Raw genomic sequence first — 15,000 nt, forward strand, 5'->3', positions numbered from 1 at the left:
TACCTACAGACTTCGTAAGTACAGCTAGTAACATTTCAATATCCAGGATAAAGCCATGAAGGAGATTTGTATTAAGAGTTAACCATTTCTATCAAGAAAATTCAATTCAAATTATTACCATGGATGTCACAATAGGGTAGAATTATACAACTTGAAGTGCCCCCCCAAAAAACAAAGATTGCCAATACTGTCCTCTGAAAATCTACTGCTTGAAATAATTCTGAGACAAGGCACGTCATGGCTTTTCATTGGAAGAACCCGTGAAATAACCAACTTTCGGCAGCATGCAAAATGAGACAATATACTCCGTGAGAGCAAATGCTTCTAGATATGTTTCTCTTGAGTCCCAATGTCGAAAACTGTTCAACTGGTATTCCTTAAAATTTTTCTTTCTGAATGGTTTGTATTGCTGACATCAGTTTCAAGAAGCTTTACTTATTGTCATAAAAATGAAAATAAAAATAATAAAAATAATCTAATACTATACTACTGTCAGGGAACACCATACACATCTATTTTACACTGGCGACTACGACAGACAAGACCTCTCCTGTCTGTTGTAGTCGCTGGAGGATCATAACCTCTACTTTTTCTTTTTTCTTTTGTTTACGTGTTATTGTTAACTAAGAGATTACAACTTTCAATTACTGCTACAAACAAGATGAACCATCTAACTGCTCATAAATATCAACCTCATGACAGCCACCTTCATTATCAAGGTAGCTTCTATATGAAATTCACTTTTTTTTTTTTTTTTTATATATATAAATAAGTTTCATTTCAAATACTGATCCTACCAAAACACTACTCTTCCCTAGTTCACTATAAGCTGGCAAAGGTGCTTGATCTATGTACATTTGCAAACATGACAGGTTCAATACGATTACTTATACATTTATCTACTTCTATTCCTATTAAAAAAACGAACAAATCAAATCAAATAAAAAAAAAATTCCTAAGTGTATCATCCCCAAAATACATTAGGCTAAAAAAAGTGCAGTTTATTACACTGTCAATATGGAAGAAAATTGGATTCACTAACCTTCTTCATTTCAGTAAGGGAAAAATAATAAAACTGGAGGAACGGCTGATTACTTCCCTAATCAAGGTATGCTTTCTCTTGATTGATGATTATCTTCGACAAATAAATAGCACGCTTAAATATCGGCCTCGCGTGTGTAAGTGTGGATATGTATCCTAAATACAGGACTTGTCAAAGTACAAATGAACAAATTGCCCTCAAAGGAAATTCACAATATCACTCCTTAATGTCATACCACACGCTATATCCTCTTCATCTGTGACGTCTCTTCTCTTAAACATCAGAGCTTTCCACTTTCCTCCGTCATTTTCTGTCATGTGCTTCAAACTGCAAGTCATTACCATTCCTACTATAACTAATTCTTTCAATCTCTGGGACTTAACGTTACGGAAATTTATGGGACTTCATTTACTTGCCACCTTTTATCAGGAGGTTCATATAATCTTGAATACGTTCTTTATTGGACAAGATAAAAGCTAATAATCCTCAACAAATTGGGATTTAGTTTTTACTTTTCAAGGTCATCTACATATACCTTGAATGATAAATAATTTTGTACTTTGACTGCAATGTCAATTTCTTCTTTTTTTTTTTTATTCATTCATTCATTCATCTTACTCTGCATTTCAATTACACGCAAACACAAAAAGCTGTCAATAAGCAAAAGTAATAAAAGAAATAGATTAATTGTCCAATAATCTAATCATTTACTGACACCTAATCACTATCCTATCTTATCCAAGAAATTGTAATAAGAGTGAGAGAGAGAGAGAGAGAAAAAAAAATAATAATAATAAAAAAAAAATAAAATAAAAAATAAAAAGTAGAATAAAAAAAAAATCTGTGTATTCTCTACTTTCTCCTTCAAATTTAAAACCATAAAGTATAAACAACAGAAAAAAAAAGAAAGATATTTTACATAAAAGGAAAACTAGCCTTCAATGAATGAAAAAATGAGGAAATAATAACAATAAAAAAAAAAATGCAAATCTCATTACCCTTTCTTCACTTTCTTCAACAGCTCTGCCTCCAGCCCATACTTCACCCTACAATATGTGAGCTTAAGCAGTTTCTTCCCCTCTGTTAATCTTCTCAGAAATTTTTTAATTTAATATATCTTGAATTATCTTAACAGTAAGATCTTGAATCTTTCACTTCCTCAGCCACACAGGTACTTTTGCCAAATCAGGTCAAAATTATTTATTATAATTATAAAATTCTAATTGTAAATCATTATATAAATACTATTATAATTAATGATTATTATAATTATTATAATTAATTATCATATAATTATATCATTATATAATTATCATAATCAATTATTATTATATAATTATAAATTATAACTATAAAATTATTATTCAGAACTAAAACCAGTGAGAACTATAAACCATGTTCTATGCATATAATTCATAATCTTCACAGCCCCATGAAATGTTACTGCTATGTAATGCTATTTTCCATATACTTAGGCAGAGTCCCTTTTTCTTCTAAACATTTCATTCCTTATAAACATGGCAATTTCACTTGTTACACGTCAAAGACAAGACGACCATCCTCAGCGAGTGGATAAGTCATTCTAACTTAATGACAATTCACCTTGTAAGCCAAAAACTGTATTATGAAGTTTTCTACATGATCAATCATATAAAAGATTTTTTCTTATTATTATTATTTTTCTTTCGTTTTTATAAGAAATGCATCATACCTGCCAGGTATTTTTTTTTTTTTTTTTTAATAAGAAATGCATCATACCTGCCAGTGGAATAATATAACATTAGCGACTAAATCACAGTGAATTTGATTTACGACTGCTTATTCTTTACATGAGCGAGAAATTATTTTCTTAATGTGTCAAACCTCACTCACTCCTACTTTTAGCAAAAGTCTTCTAAAACTTCAGATTGCCCAGAATTTCTACTTTGAATTCTACCCTTTTATTAAATCTGAACATTTTCTTCAAGCAGCCTATTCACACTATCACTGTTAACCTTTGCTTTCTAATTCATCTGATAATGAGAATATTTTTTTTTTTTTCTTTTTTTCTGGTATGACAGAACATCCTTAATATTTGTGTAGGCAGATATATTTGCTTTTTCAGTAATTTAAAATAAAGTAGTCCTTTTTTCAAAATGACTTATTTCACTCCTTTTTCTACAGTAGCAACAAATACCCATACTATACCGGCTCGCATTTTCCATGAAACTACTACTACAGATGCCATCCAAGCGCTGTAGAAAAAACAGTTCCTAATATTTGATATCTGGCTTTCAATACTTTGTCAATTTTCATGACATTACTCTATCAGCCATACTATATCTAAAACTGCATTCAATCATCTTCATTTTTCTTCAACACAGCTGAGTTTTGTTAGAACTTGCTTAAAACAAATCTTGCTGCACAGCCTTGAAGAGGAAACATATTGTATAGCAGTCTAATACATGGCCAAAAGAATAAATAAAGAATGAATAAACAGTAATACATCAGTGTATCTACACCTATATATCTATTCAACTATAGATATCTATATATTTACATACATGTGAGACACACACACACACACACACACACACACACACACACACACACACACACACACACATATACACAAGTGTATACATGTATATACATACATACATACATACATTTATATATATATATATATATATATATATATATATATATATATATATATATATATACATATATATATATAAACACACACACACACACATATATTATATATTTACATATCTTTTATATCTATATGCTTAGATATTTTATATATTCACAATCACACACACACATATACATACATATATATATATACATACATACATACATAATATATATTATATATATATATATATATATATATATATATATATATATATATATATATATTATATTATATATATATATATATATGTGTAGTATATATATATATATATATATATATATATATATATATTAGTGATATATAATATTATATATATTATATATTATATATATATTTATATATATTATATATATATATATATATATATATATCTATATATTTTTATCTATTATTATATAATATATATATATATATATATATATATATATATATATATATATATATATATATATTATATATATATAATAGTATATATATATATCATATATATATATATGTGCAATATAGTAATGAAGATGCATACAAAGACAGAAATCACACACACCCACAACAACAGCACACAAAAACAAAAAAAACACAACACACTATATATATAGTATAATATATAATACAAATATTATATATATATTAATATATATATATATATAGTAATAAATATATATAATAATACTCAATACTATAATATGTATAAAAGACTGTAAGATAAATATTTACATGTATATGATAGATTATATCAAGTATATATAATAAAAGTATAGATAAAAAAAAAAAAAAAAAAAAAAAAGAAAAAAAAAAATATATTATATTATAATAATATACATATATATTATATATATATATATATATATATAATATATATAATATTATAATATATATAATTATTATATATATATATATAATAAATATGTTTATTAAGTATAATTATATAATATATTATAATTATATCTATATTATATTATTACATATATACACATGTATTAGTATATACTACTACATAATAATTATAATCACTATCAATATAGATCACATAATATCTACTATACTAATACACACAACACATACACTACTACATAAATAATATATATATATATATATAATATATTTATATATATATATATATATATAATATATATATTAAATATAATATATATATATATATAATATAAATATATAATTATGATATACATAATAAATAAATAGTATTATATATATATAGAAATATAATATATACAATCATAAAGTATATATATATGGCATATCATATATAATCATCATATATCAAAAATTATAATACCTTACTATGATCACTATAAATTATATTTCGTCATATACTAAGAATATATATACTAAAGTATATATATTCTACTATAATAAATAGTAACTATGATGCATACTAATGCAGTATACTAGCTTCCCCGTCATTTCCCTATAACTACCTATGAACTGAATTTGATCACCTCCTCTAACTAACTATACATATACTAATATATATATATGACTATAAGTATATGCAGATATTATAATATATATATCTATATATATATATGAATGATATATATATATTATATATATTATATTATATTATAGATATAATATATATATATATATCATATAATTATATAATATATATAAGTATATATAATTGTAACATCGCAACTAATTTCATTACATAAAAATAAATATCATTGATCTTACATATATCACAAAATTCATATACATATACACTTATACATATGACTATCCCATGATAAGTCGCCATAATGTACCTGTACAATTATGCATATAATTCTTACAGACCATAGCATATCTTCACAATATGGGAGCTGGCCTCCCCTATACTTGTGCACATACTAAACACTCTCCATTATGTTTGCCCTGGTTCATTTACTGAGAAAATAACTTCATATAGGCTTAAGAGTTTTAATTAATATTTATCTTTTATGCTACATTACCTAAAGATCATATAATCAAGCCAAAATCATAGTACTCATGTCTGTCATGTTGTTTCTAGCTGTATGTATGTAGTGTTGTTTTGGTATGGATTCTGGTGATTATCATAACTAATAATATATAATATATAATATAGAATGGAATGTATATATTGTTATAGAGTATTTTTGTATTGTTAGCTATTGTGATATTATATATTGAATATGGAATATAGTATATGATTTTATTGTTTGTATGTATATTGTATGTAATGTCAATTATGTGTATAATAATATATATTCCATATCAATCTATATATATATATAATATACAGTATATATATATATTATGTATATGTAATTTCATTAATTATATGTCTATGTTGTATTATTCATAGTATATTCAATATTCATATACTTTACTGTATAATATGTATCTGATAAATTATATATTTCATGGATATAAAACTTATACTAATATTAATATCAATATAATTACTGAGTAGTCCAACTCATGAATGAAGAAGTATATGAATAGTATATGTATATACTATGGATAAGCATCTAGGGAGATACTGATATATGATATAGTCATCACCTCTGTCATTTATAAAAATTATACTATATATCCTTATCTGGAATAAAATAAAATATATGGTATCTCCCTTCTACTTAATCACACACGAAAATATGTATGTTGTATGTATGTATGTATGTATGTATGTATGTATGTTGTGAGTAGTATGATGTATGTTGTATATATTGTGATGTGATATATATATATATATATATAATATATATATATATATATAATTTATATAATATTGTTTGTATGATGTATATGTTATGTATTGGATGAGTGATGTATGTTTATTATTGGGTATTATGTGTGATTATGAGATATGTGATGTATATTGATTAGTGTATATAGTTATGTTATTGTTATGTGTAGTTGTGCATATGTATGTGTATAATATATATATATATATATATACTATATATATATATATATATATATATATATATTATATATATATTATATGTATATGATATGTATATTAACTATGTTATGTATAATGTATATTATATATATTTTAATATGTAACACTAAAATATGTACACTTGTATATATATAAATATGTAATTATGCAGTATTTCATATATATTATTTCTATAAATATTATATAATACATAATTCATCTTCATAGATCTATTGTATACTCATAATAAAAAATTGTATTTTATTCAATATTTCATCATACTGTATATATAATAAGTATAAAAATAAATATATATTATAATATATAAAATAAATACTATATAAGAATTATTGTATATATATATTCAACTATACAATATTATATATTTATATAAAATGAATAAGAATATATACGTGGTTTGTTTATTGGTGTAGTAATGTGTGTTCTTGTGTGTGTTTGTGTTTGTTTTTGTGTGTTAATACTAAAAACTAATATATATTTCAATATAAATAAATTATGTTTGGGTGTGGTATGTTGGAGGGTTGTTGTGTGGTTTTTGTGTGTGTGGGTAGTTGTGGTGAGTTGATGTGGAGTTGTATGTGGGTGCATGTGGGTTATGGATGTGAGTTTGTTCATTGTTGGTGTTTACAAATTATATATAGTTTCTAATCACAACACTATATTAAATAATAAATTATTTTATATTTATATATATATTTATTATATAATACATGTGTGGTATATAATGTTTACTATATTATATTTTATATGCACACATAAAATGTCATTGTATAATGAGTAATATTTAAAACAATTTTCAAATTTCTTTTTTGTAATTTAAACATTATGCATTTCACAGACTATCTTACTCATGATATAGAATTTTTTTTTTTTCACATACACTTCTGCAAAGCATATTAATTCAAGTTAAAAATAAAATGATATATATAATGTTAAACAGCAAAAATCAAATATAAAGAATTTTTATTATCATCCAACCTTCCAATCTTTTATATAAAAGATTTAATTCTGGTATAAAAACTAATGTATCTCTTATTAATCCATAATTTAAATGAAGAAAACACTAGAACTACCTTGCCAAACAAGGACTTTTTATACTTTTAAAAACCTTACGTGCCCAATATTTACTGCATGCAGCACATCTATTCTCATCACTGTCGAATCCATATCTTTTCAGATAATGAGCCCCTATTTATAATCTCACTCTACTAATGCATTCTTTGTACAGTTGGTTAAGAGTATTTCCTTCAAGTTTATGTACTTACACTGAAGATATATTTAAAATCAACTTTTTAAAAGCTTTCACAAGAAGCAGATTGGCAGTGCAGTTTTCTTAGCTAGTGTATGGCTAAAATTTATGATAATTCAGCAGAACCTCTTACTCCCATCTTTCTTGAGAGTTTTTTTTTGTTATCATGCAACTACAAAAGAAACAATTTGTCACCTTTCCTCTATAGTCGCTTAATTTTTCTCTCTCTAGCTTCTATGGAAACAAGACAACTTTGCAAACAATATCTAAATGTCTAAACATGTACTAAAATGAAACACTAAACAAGAAATGGGGTTATTACTTCATCAACCTTACCAGATCTATACTATTTACACAAATGATAATGGAGTGCTACTGTTACTAGACAAACAAAAACAACTCCTGCAACGCTATATAATCCGAGGCAAATCTGAAGCACTTATTTTCTCTGGGTCTTTACCATAAACGAAGGGCCAGTGATTGTCCTAGAACATTTGTCTGAAGAAGCAGGCATAATGCAACTAAACAAAAGGACACTCCAATCCCCAATAATGCATGCCACGGAGATCTATGTGTACGGAAAAAGGAGATAAAAAAGAAAGGCCCCAATTGTTATCAAATCAAGAGAGGAACTAAATGCTAGATAGTAAGAGATGCAATTAAGAAGAATAATCAAGAGCAGCCCAAGACAGAAAAAGGTGTGAAAGAAAACACGGTCACATTCGGCCCTTCCTTTATTGGTAACTAGGAGAATAATAGTAATACTTGTAATACTAAGATGATGATTTGTGAAACATGAATACCTGAAGTTAGTACAAGGGAAAGCATTGCCTTTGCAAAAGAATTATGCTAACAGATGTATAGTTTTCGTGTAAATACTGCTCTCATCACTTACTGTTACGGGAATGATATATTTCTTCTTCCGGTACTGTGAAATTACTGAACACAGTCTATGAGATATATACATTTAAACTTATTACTTACTACCTAACACTAAAAATAAGTAATCAATTAGAATATAGCATTAGCTATTAATGCTTATAAACACACTTCTTTTGAGCAAAAGTTTGTTAGGCCTGATATTATTACTAAGGAAAGTTGTCATAACTATTAGAAAATAGTATAACAATATAGGAATAAGCTTTATCATCCACTAAAACTGGAGAAGATCTAGAGTATCAGCATTTGCCAAGTGGGAGTTATTGTTTGGATGATGTGTGGAAACCATATTCGGCTGCCTCGGGTTCATGGCTGGGAAGTGACTCACATAAAAGTTATTGGTCATTCGTGGCACCATCGCGGCGGCAGAGGTGTTCTGCTGCTGCGGTTGTGACATTCTCTGCACTGCCCACCCACCAGGGAAACAGTTGTTGTTATTTAAGTTATAGGCATTATTATTAGCAAAGGTATTGGAAGCCATTCCTATCCCTCTCCCAACCTGGTATGGCTGAGGATGGGGAGGCAACATCCTGGGGTTCTGAACAAAAGGTGTGCTGGGCCGCAGCCGGCCAGCCACACCCGCACCAAAATGAGCACCGGGTTGAGAGGGGGATGCATACATTTGCATTATCTGGGCATTGAGTGCTCCAGAGTTAGACCTACTGCTCTCACCAGAACCTGAAGTGACATCCACAAAGCTAAGCAAGTCGTCTCCAGGGTTAGGAACGGTGTCTTTGCTCCCTGCTCTGGCACCCATAACAGCACTTCCCAAGGTATTGTCAACTCTGGGTAAGGCACTTGCCTGAGGTTGGCCTGAAATCTGAGGAATGTCCCTCCACCTTAAGCACCCAGCTTGTTGGCCATCCACATGCACTTTCTTAGGGTACAGCAAAGAAGAGGAAGAACAAGAAGTAGTGGTAAAGGAAGAGGCAGAAGAGGGAGAGGAGGAGGATGGGAGAGTTGAGAAAAAGGATGTTGATGAGTAGACTGATGATGGATTACCTGAAGGTGGGAAAAATGCCTCCATAGACCCAGAGCAAGGCTGAGTGCTCAAGCTCGGGGGCTGACTGCTGGCTGTTCCTGCTGGAGCTGTCCCTCCTGTTGAAGGCCCATACTGACTAGCGGGGAATGACTGGTGGGTGGGAGGGAAGGTCTCAGACCCAAACAATGCCGCAGGGGGAAAAGCTGTGGTGGGGCTCACATCCCCTAAGGACTGTGTTTGCTGCTGCGATGCTTGACTGTGTTGCTGCTGTGGCTGCTGCTGTTGTGGTGCTTGTTGTTGCTGTTGTTGTGTTATCTGTGTTTGTTGTTGTTGCTGTGGCTGCTGCGTTTGCTGCTGCTGGCCTGGTTGTTGTGATTGCTGCTGGACATTACCACTATCACTGGATGGCACTCCTATGTTTCTTTTCAAACCTGCAATGAAAGCCAAAAAATGTCAACTGTGTTGTAACTCTTTCACTCTCACATATGTGATCTATTACAAATTTTAAATTAGTAACATAGTACCTGGCTCAACAAATAATGAAGCACTGGCAATGACTCACGTATAACTTGTGATTGAAAGAAGGAACCATCTTCTCTAGCAAAACAAGGACTTTAGTGTGAGATCATGTTGCATTATTGCCTCCTTTGTCACTTATGTCACGTTATATTATATATTACTTTATGATTTTAACCCACCTACATCAGATGACATCTCGGCATGTTATGACAAACCAGGCCTAAATGTTAGGTGACAACTAAAACTGTTGTGTGCAATCAAGACTCTTCAGTTATGCACACTAAACAGTTGTTCACTTGTTTGGCCCTGAGCTTAGTCGCTGAAGAGATGCAGTCCCTTTACAGTTTCTTTTTAGCTTCTTTTCCTAAATACTTATTCACCACACAGACGCAAGCACAGAGAAGGGTGAATATATTCTAATTTCTCACTCAAGCACAGCCTGGTGCCTGGCTTGGCATTGGTTACGTGAGCCAAAACAGATGCCTCCTTCAAAATCTTTTTCCCTTATGAGCATCCCATCTTGCAAGAAATTATTATACTCTATATACACTGACCTTGCATATCCATACACAAACTTTTAGGGGGAAAAGTCTATAATAGATCTTATCACCAGAAGCAGGACCAACACCTTCAAAGGGGATTATATCTCTTAAATGGATTTCACAATATCAGTGAAACTTTTAATGAATAAGTTTGCTTACCTTATGTTACCATAACAAAACAACCATAATATCTATTACTATGTAACTTATTACCTTACAAGATGAAAAATACATTAATTATTTCTCTATATCCACTTACACTTAATGAACTTCATAACAATCTCACCTTTACATCAAGTCAAATATCTTATAAATGATATACATGAAGACCATCATAAAATAAGGCTGGGATGACTAGCTACAATGACAATGTAGCTACATAACAACTTTGCTTTGCATGTCCTCTAACAAGTGGGGGGGGGGAAAAAAAAAAAAAAAAAAAAAATCAGCCCACTCCACTTCCTTTTACATATCCTTTAACGAGTAAAAAAGAAGATTTAACAGAACCCAACCACCCTCCTTCTTCACATCTACTCTAACAAGCAAGATAGAAAATTAACAGCCCCCCTTCCCCCACCCCTCTTTACATCTCCTTTAACAGGTAAAAAAAAAAAAAAAAAAATTAACAGCATCCTCCTACCCCCCACTCGCACCCCCAAGAGCAAGAAAACACAAACCTTGCGTGTTTTGCAGTGGAGGACCGAGCGGGAGAGCCCCTACAGGACCCCCTAGAGACCCAGGATGTTGCGATGCCTTTGGCCGCTGCCGGGGAGCAACCGAGGTACTCTCTATCACCGGCACTATGGGGGCACGGCTGACCTTCACTGAAGACTGCTGTTCTCTCTCACTAACCATCTGGCAAAGCTGGTCTAATGACGGCACGGTGACGTTCTGCAAATTTTTTGTTTGTGGGGGTTAGGTGACTTTCTTTTTATATTAAATCTATTATCACTACAACTTTCTGGATATTTTTCAATCTACATTTTATTCTTTAAATTTGTAGTATGTGTTTCACTTCACTTCACTATCTAAAAAAAGAAATTACAAATACTGATCTGAGTCACTACGTGTAGAGATCAAATAAAGTCTTATGTAATATTAGAACAAGTGAAATAATGATAATAACAATGATATAAATAATCATCATTATTATTATTACCATTATTACATTTAGTGAGCAACAAAAAATGACTTTCTTGTACTCAGAAAAATGTGGTAATGAAGTCAACAAAACTAAAATAGATAATAATAACACAAACAATCACTTTCAAAATTAACATACTTGAGTCCTTCAGCAAAGAAAATGTACTGTTCACTGCAGTTTTGTTTTGCAAAATGTCTCTACAAATAGATGGCTCCATATTTCTACAAATAGATGGGTCCACAAGTGCTTAGACACCAAGGAGTCAATTAGTAGACCTCAGGACCTCAGCTGATTTCACCTTTCCTTGCATTTTTTTTTTTTCTTTTATTAATGTTATCAATATCAAAGCTGTTATTACTATCAAAGACATTGTAAATATTATAATGTTACTAACATTACTAATAGCAATATGAGGATAAAAACAAACATTTCCAAAAAATCAAGGAAAAGATTAAACAGCTGAGATAGGCTGTACTAGTTGGCTCACTGGTAACTTAATACTTGTAGAAGCACCTGTATGTTAAGACAATTAATTAACCAAACTCAGTGGGCATGGCATGTACATATATACCATCTCCAGCACCACAGAGTTAAAAAATACAAAAAAAAACAAACAGAAACACCTTCTCACCCCTAGCCATACACAAGCAAGCTTCAGTACCACCAAACACCTCCACATCTCTACGTCAACCGATAAAACAACACGCAAACAATCCTTCACGCAAACAATCCTTCACCCAAACTCTTCACAAAAAGCACCTTCCTACTCACATTGACATTTCTGACAGGGCATTCTCTCCCAGCCAGCATGAAGGTCACGCTGGCTACCTGGTAGATGTCTGGACGTGTCTCGGGATCTGGGTCTAGCATGTAGCCTTCAGATTGAGGGAGAAATCACGTAAAGTAAATCAAGAAAAGTCTCTCTTGGTTTTAGATTCTACAGGAATTCTTTAAATGGGGCATGTTTCCTCCAATCTTTGATAACAATCATATTCAATCAAATTCTCATTATATAGGGAAGCTCTAGAATAATTTCCCAATTTTCTGCCCCATATCCAGATTGACAAAGCATATCCAAATCAGGAAAAATCTCTGGCAACAAAATAATCTCTCATTTTCTTTTTTTTCTTATTTCAGGTGAAATTCAGATACAACTTCATAACAAGACAGGCAAACAAACAAAAGGACCAATCAAAGAAATTTCTAAAACCCTATAACTTTACTCACGGATGAGGGCTTGTAAGGTCTTGGAGTATTTTGCATTGTCTGGAATGGAGAAGTTTCCCGAAGATATGGCGAGGGGGCTCTCGCCAAATGGCAATGTGAAGAAGCACAGTTTATACAACATACAACCTAGTGCCTGCGATAGCAAAAGCATAAAATGAGTTATGAGTAAACAATAATGAAGTATGGCATAAACAGTAATGAATAATGTGTAAAGAAATAAAGAAAAATGAATTATAGGTAAACAATAATGAAATACAAGTCCCAACACTAATCACAAATAATGAATCTCAAGAGAACATAACTGATAATCTGTGCATATCAATAAGTGTTACTCATGAGAATTAATAAGATTCAATCATGGACCATAAGTACTAATGAGTGCCTGGCATTTGGAAATAATAATATATAAGAGAATGTTATGGGTTATATCGATATTGACAGGAAGACACTTTGATATACATATTTTTGTATATTTTTCTTTTTTAAGTTTTTAATTATTTTTGTTTATTTATATGGTCCTGCTCCATTACAATCGCAATTCAACACAAGGCAACTGAATTAACTTACCAACACATGTACACTTTTAAAAATATTGTATCCATAATGATTACACTCTGCTTTATGTGCAAATGGAAAAAATAATAACAATAAAAGAAAAAATATGTCAAAGCTACAAAAACATTTCTAAAAAACAAATTACCACTTTTTTTTTCTTTTTTTTTTCAATGCCAAATCACAGTCATTTCCTGTACTTGCACAGGACATGCACATCAAAATCCTGACTATTAAATACCATGCACAGAGAATCTAGGACATAGACACTTAATACAATTAAATAATCAATAAAAAAAAATAATAATAAATAACAAAACAAAAAATCTACACCTAATCCAAACAAACCAACAAAAAAGTGGCAACATACGAAGCTTCGTCAAAACTTGCCCAAATGTCCGACTTGGTGGTGATCGGTTTCCCTAGGTACAAGTCGATCATCTCTGGGGCACGGTAGGCCAGCGTGGTGTATCTCTGGATTTCCTCCTCCACTCGGGTAATGCCGTCGGTCGTCCCACACAGAACGCGGGAGGTTGCAGAGCCGAAGTCGCACAGGACGTAGCTGCCCTCGGTGCTTATCAGGATGTTTTCAACCTTGGGGTATTATGTGAAGGTATTATGCAAGTTGATGATAAAAGAAAGAATAAAAGTAATAGAGAGGGAGAGGGAGGGGGACAGAGAGAGAGAGAGAGAGAGAGAGAGAGAGAAAGAGAGAGAGAAAGAGAGAGAGAAAGAGAGAGAGAAAGAGAGGAGAGGAGAGGAGAGGAGAGGAGAGGAGGGGAGAGGAGGGGAGGGGAGGGAAGGGGAGAGGAGGGAAGGAGGGAGGAAGGGAGAGAGGGAGGGAGAGAAGGAGAGGAGAGGGGAGAGGTGGGGAGTGGAGGGGGGGGAGAGAGGGAGATAGAGGGAGAGGCAGGGAGAGAGAGAGAGAGAGAGAGAGAGAGAGAGAGAGAGAGAGAGAGAGAGAGAGAGAGAGAGAGAGAGAATGAGAGCGAGCGAGCGAGCTTGCCCATACTTTCTCACAAGCTACACTAGGAAGAGCCCTCCCTCTCATTCCAAAGATAAACCTAAAAACAAAAACAAATCAATCAATAAATAAAATAGAAAGGGAAGACAAATAAAAGCTCCATCCCCATAAATGTCTAACACAACCTTGACGAAGGACAATGACTCCTTCTTCGTGAAGTATTTCCTT

At 31.3% G+C, this 15,000-nt stretch overlaps 1 protein-coding gene across 1 annotated transcript in view; it reads right to left on the minus strand.

The window, feature by feature from the left end:
- Positions 1–15,000, minus strand: part of LOC119579856 — a 61,641-nt gene that overhangs the window by 33,508 nt on the left and 13,133 nt on the right. The window contains exons 6-16 of the mRNA XM_037927707.1: positions 14,199–14,402; positions 13,257–13,389; positions 12,801–12,904; positions 11,563–11,776; positions 9,058–10,255; positions 8,891–8,896; positions 2,041–2,130; positions 1,278–1,369; positions 798–847; positions 275–409; positions 8–88 (exon numbers count right to left, since the gene is read on the minus strand). Coding sequence (XP_037783635.1) covers positions 8–88; positions 275–409; positions 798–847; positions 1,278–1,369; positions 2,041–2,130; positions 8,891–8,896; positions 9,058–10,255; positions 11,563–11,776; positions 12,801–12,904; positions 13,257–13,389; positions 14,199–14,402 — 2,307 coding nt within the window. The remainder of the gene's footprint in view (positions 1–7; positions 89–274; positions 410–797; positions 848–1,277; positions 1,370–2,040; positions 2,131–8,890; positions 8,897–9,057; positions 10,256–11,562; positions 11,777–12,800; positions 12,905–13,256; positions 13,390–14,198; positions 14,403–15,000) is intronic.

The sequence above is a fragment of the Penaeus monodon genome, chromosome 13 (genome assembly GCF_015228065.2).
Source record: "Penaeus monodon isolate SGIC_2016 chromosome 13, NSTDA_Pmon_1, whole genome shotgun sequence".
In the NCBI taxonomy this organism is placed as follows: Eukaryota; Metazoa; Arthropoda; class Malacostraca; order Decapoda; family Penaeidae; genus Penaeus; species Penaeus monodon.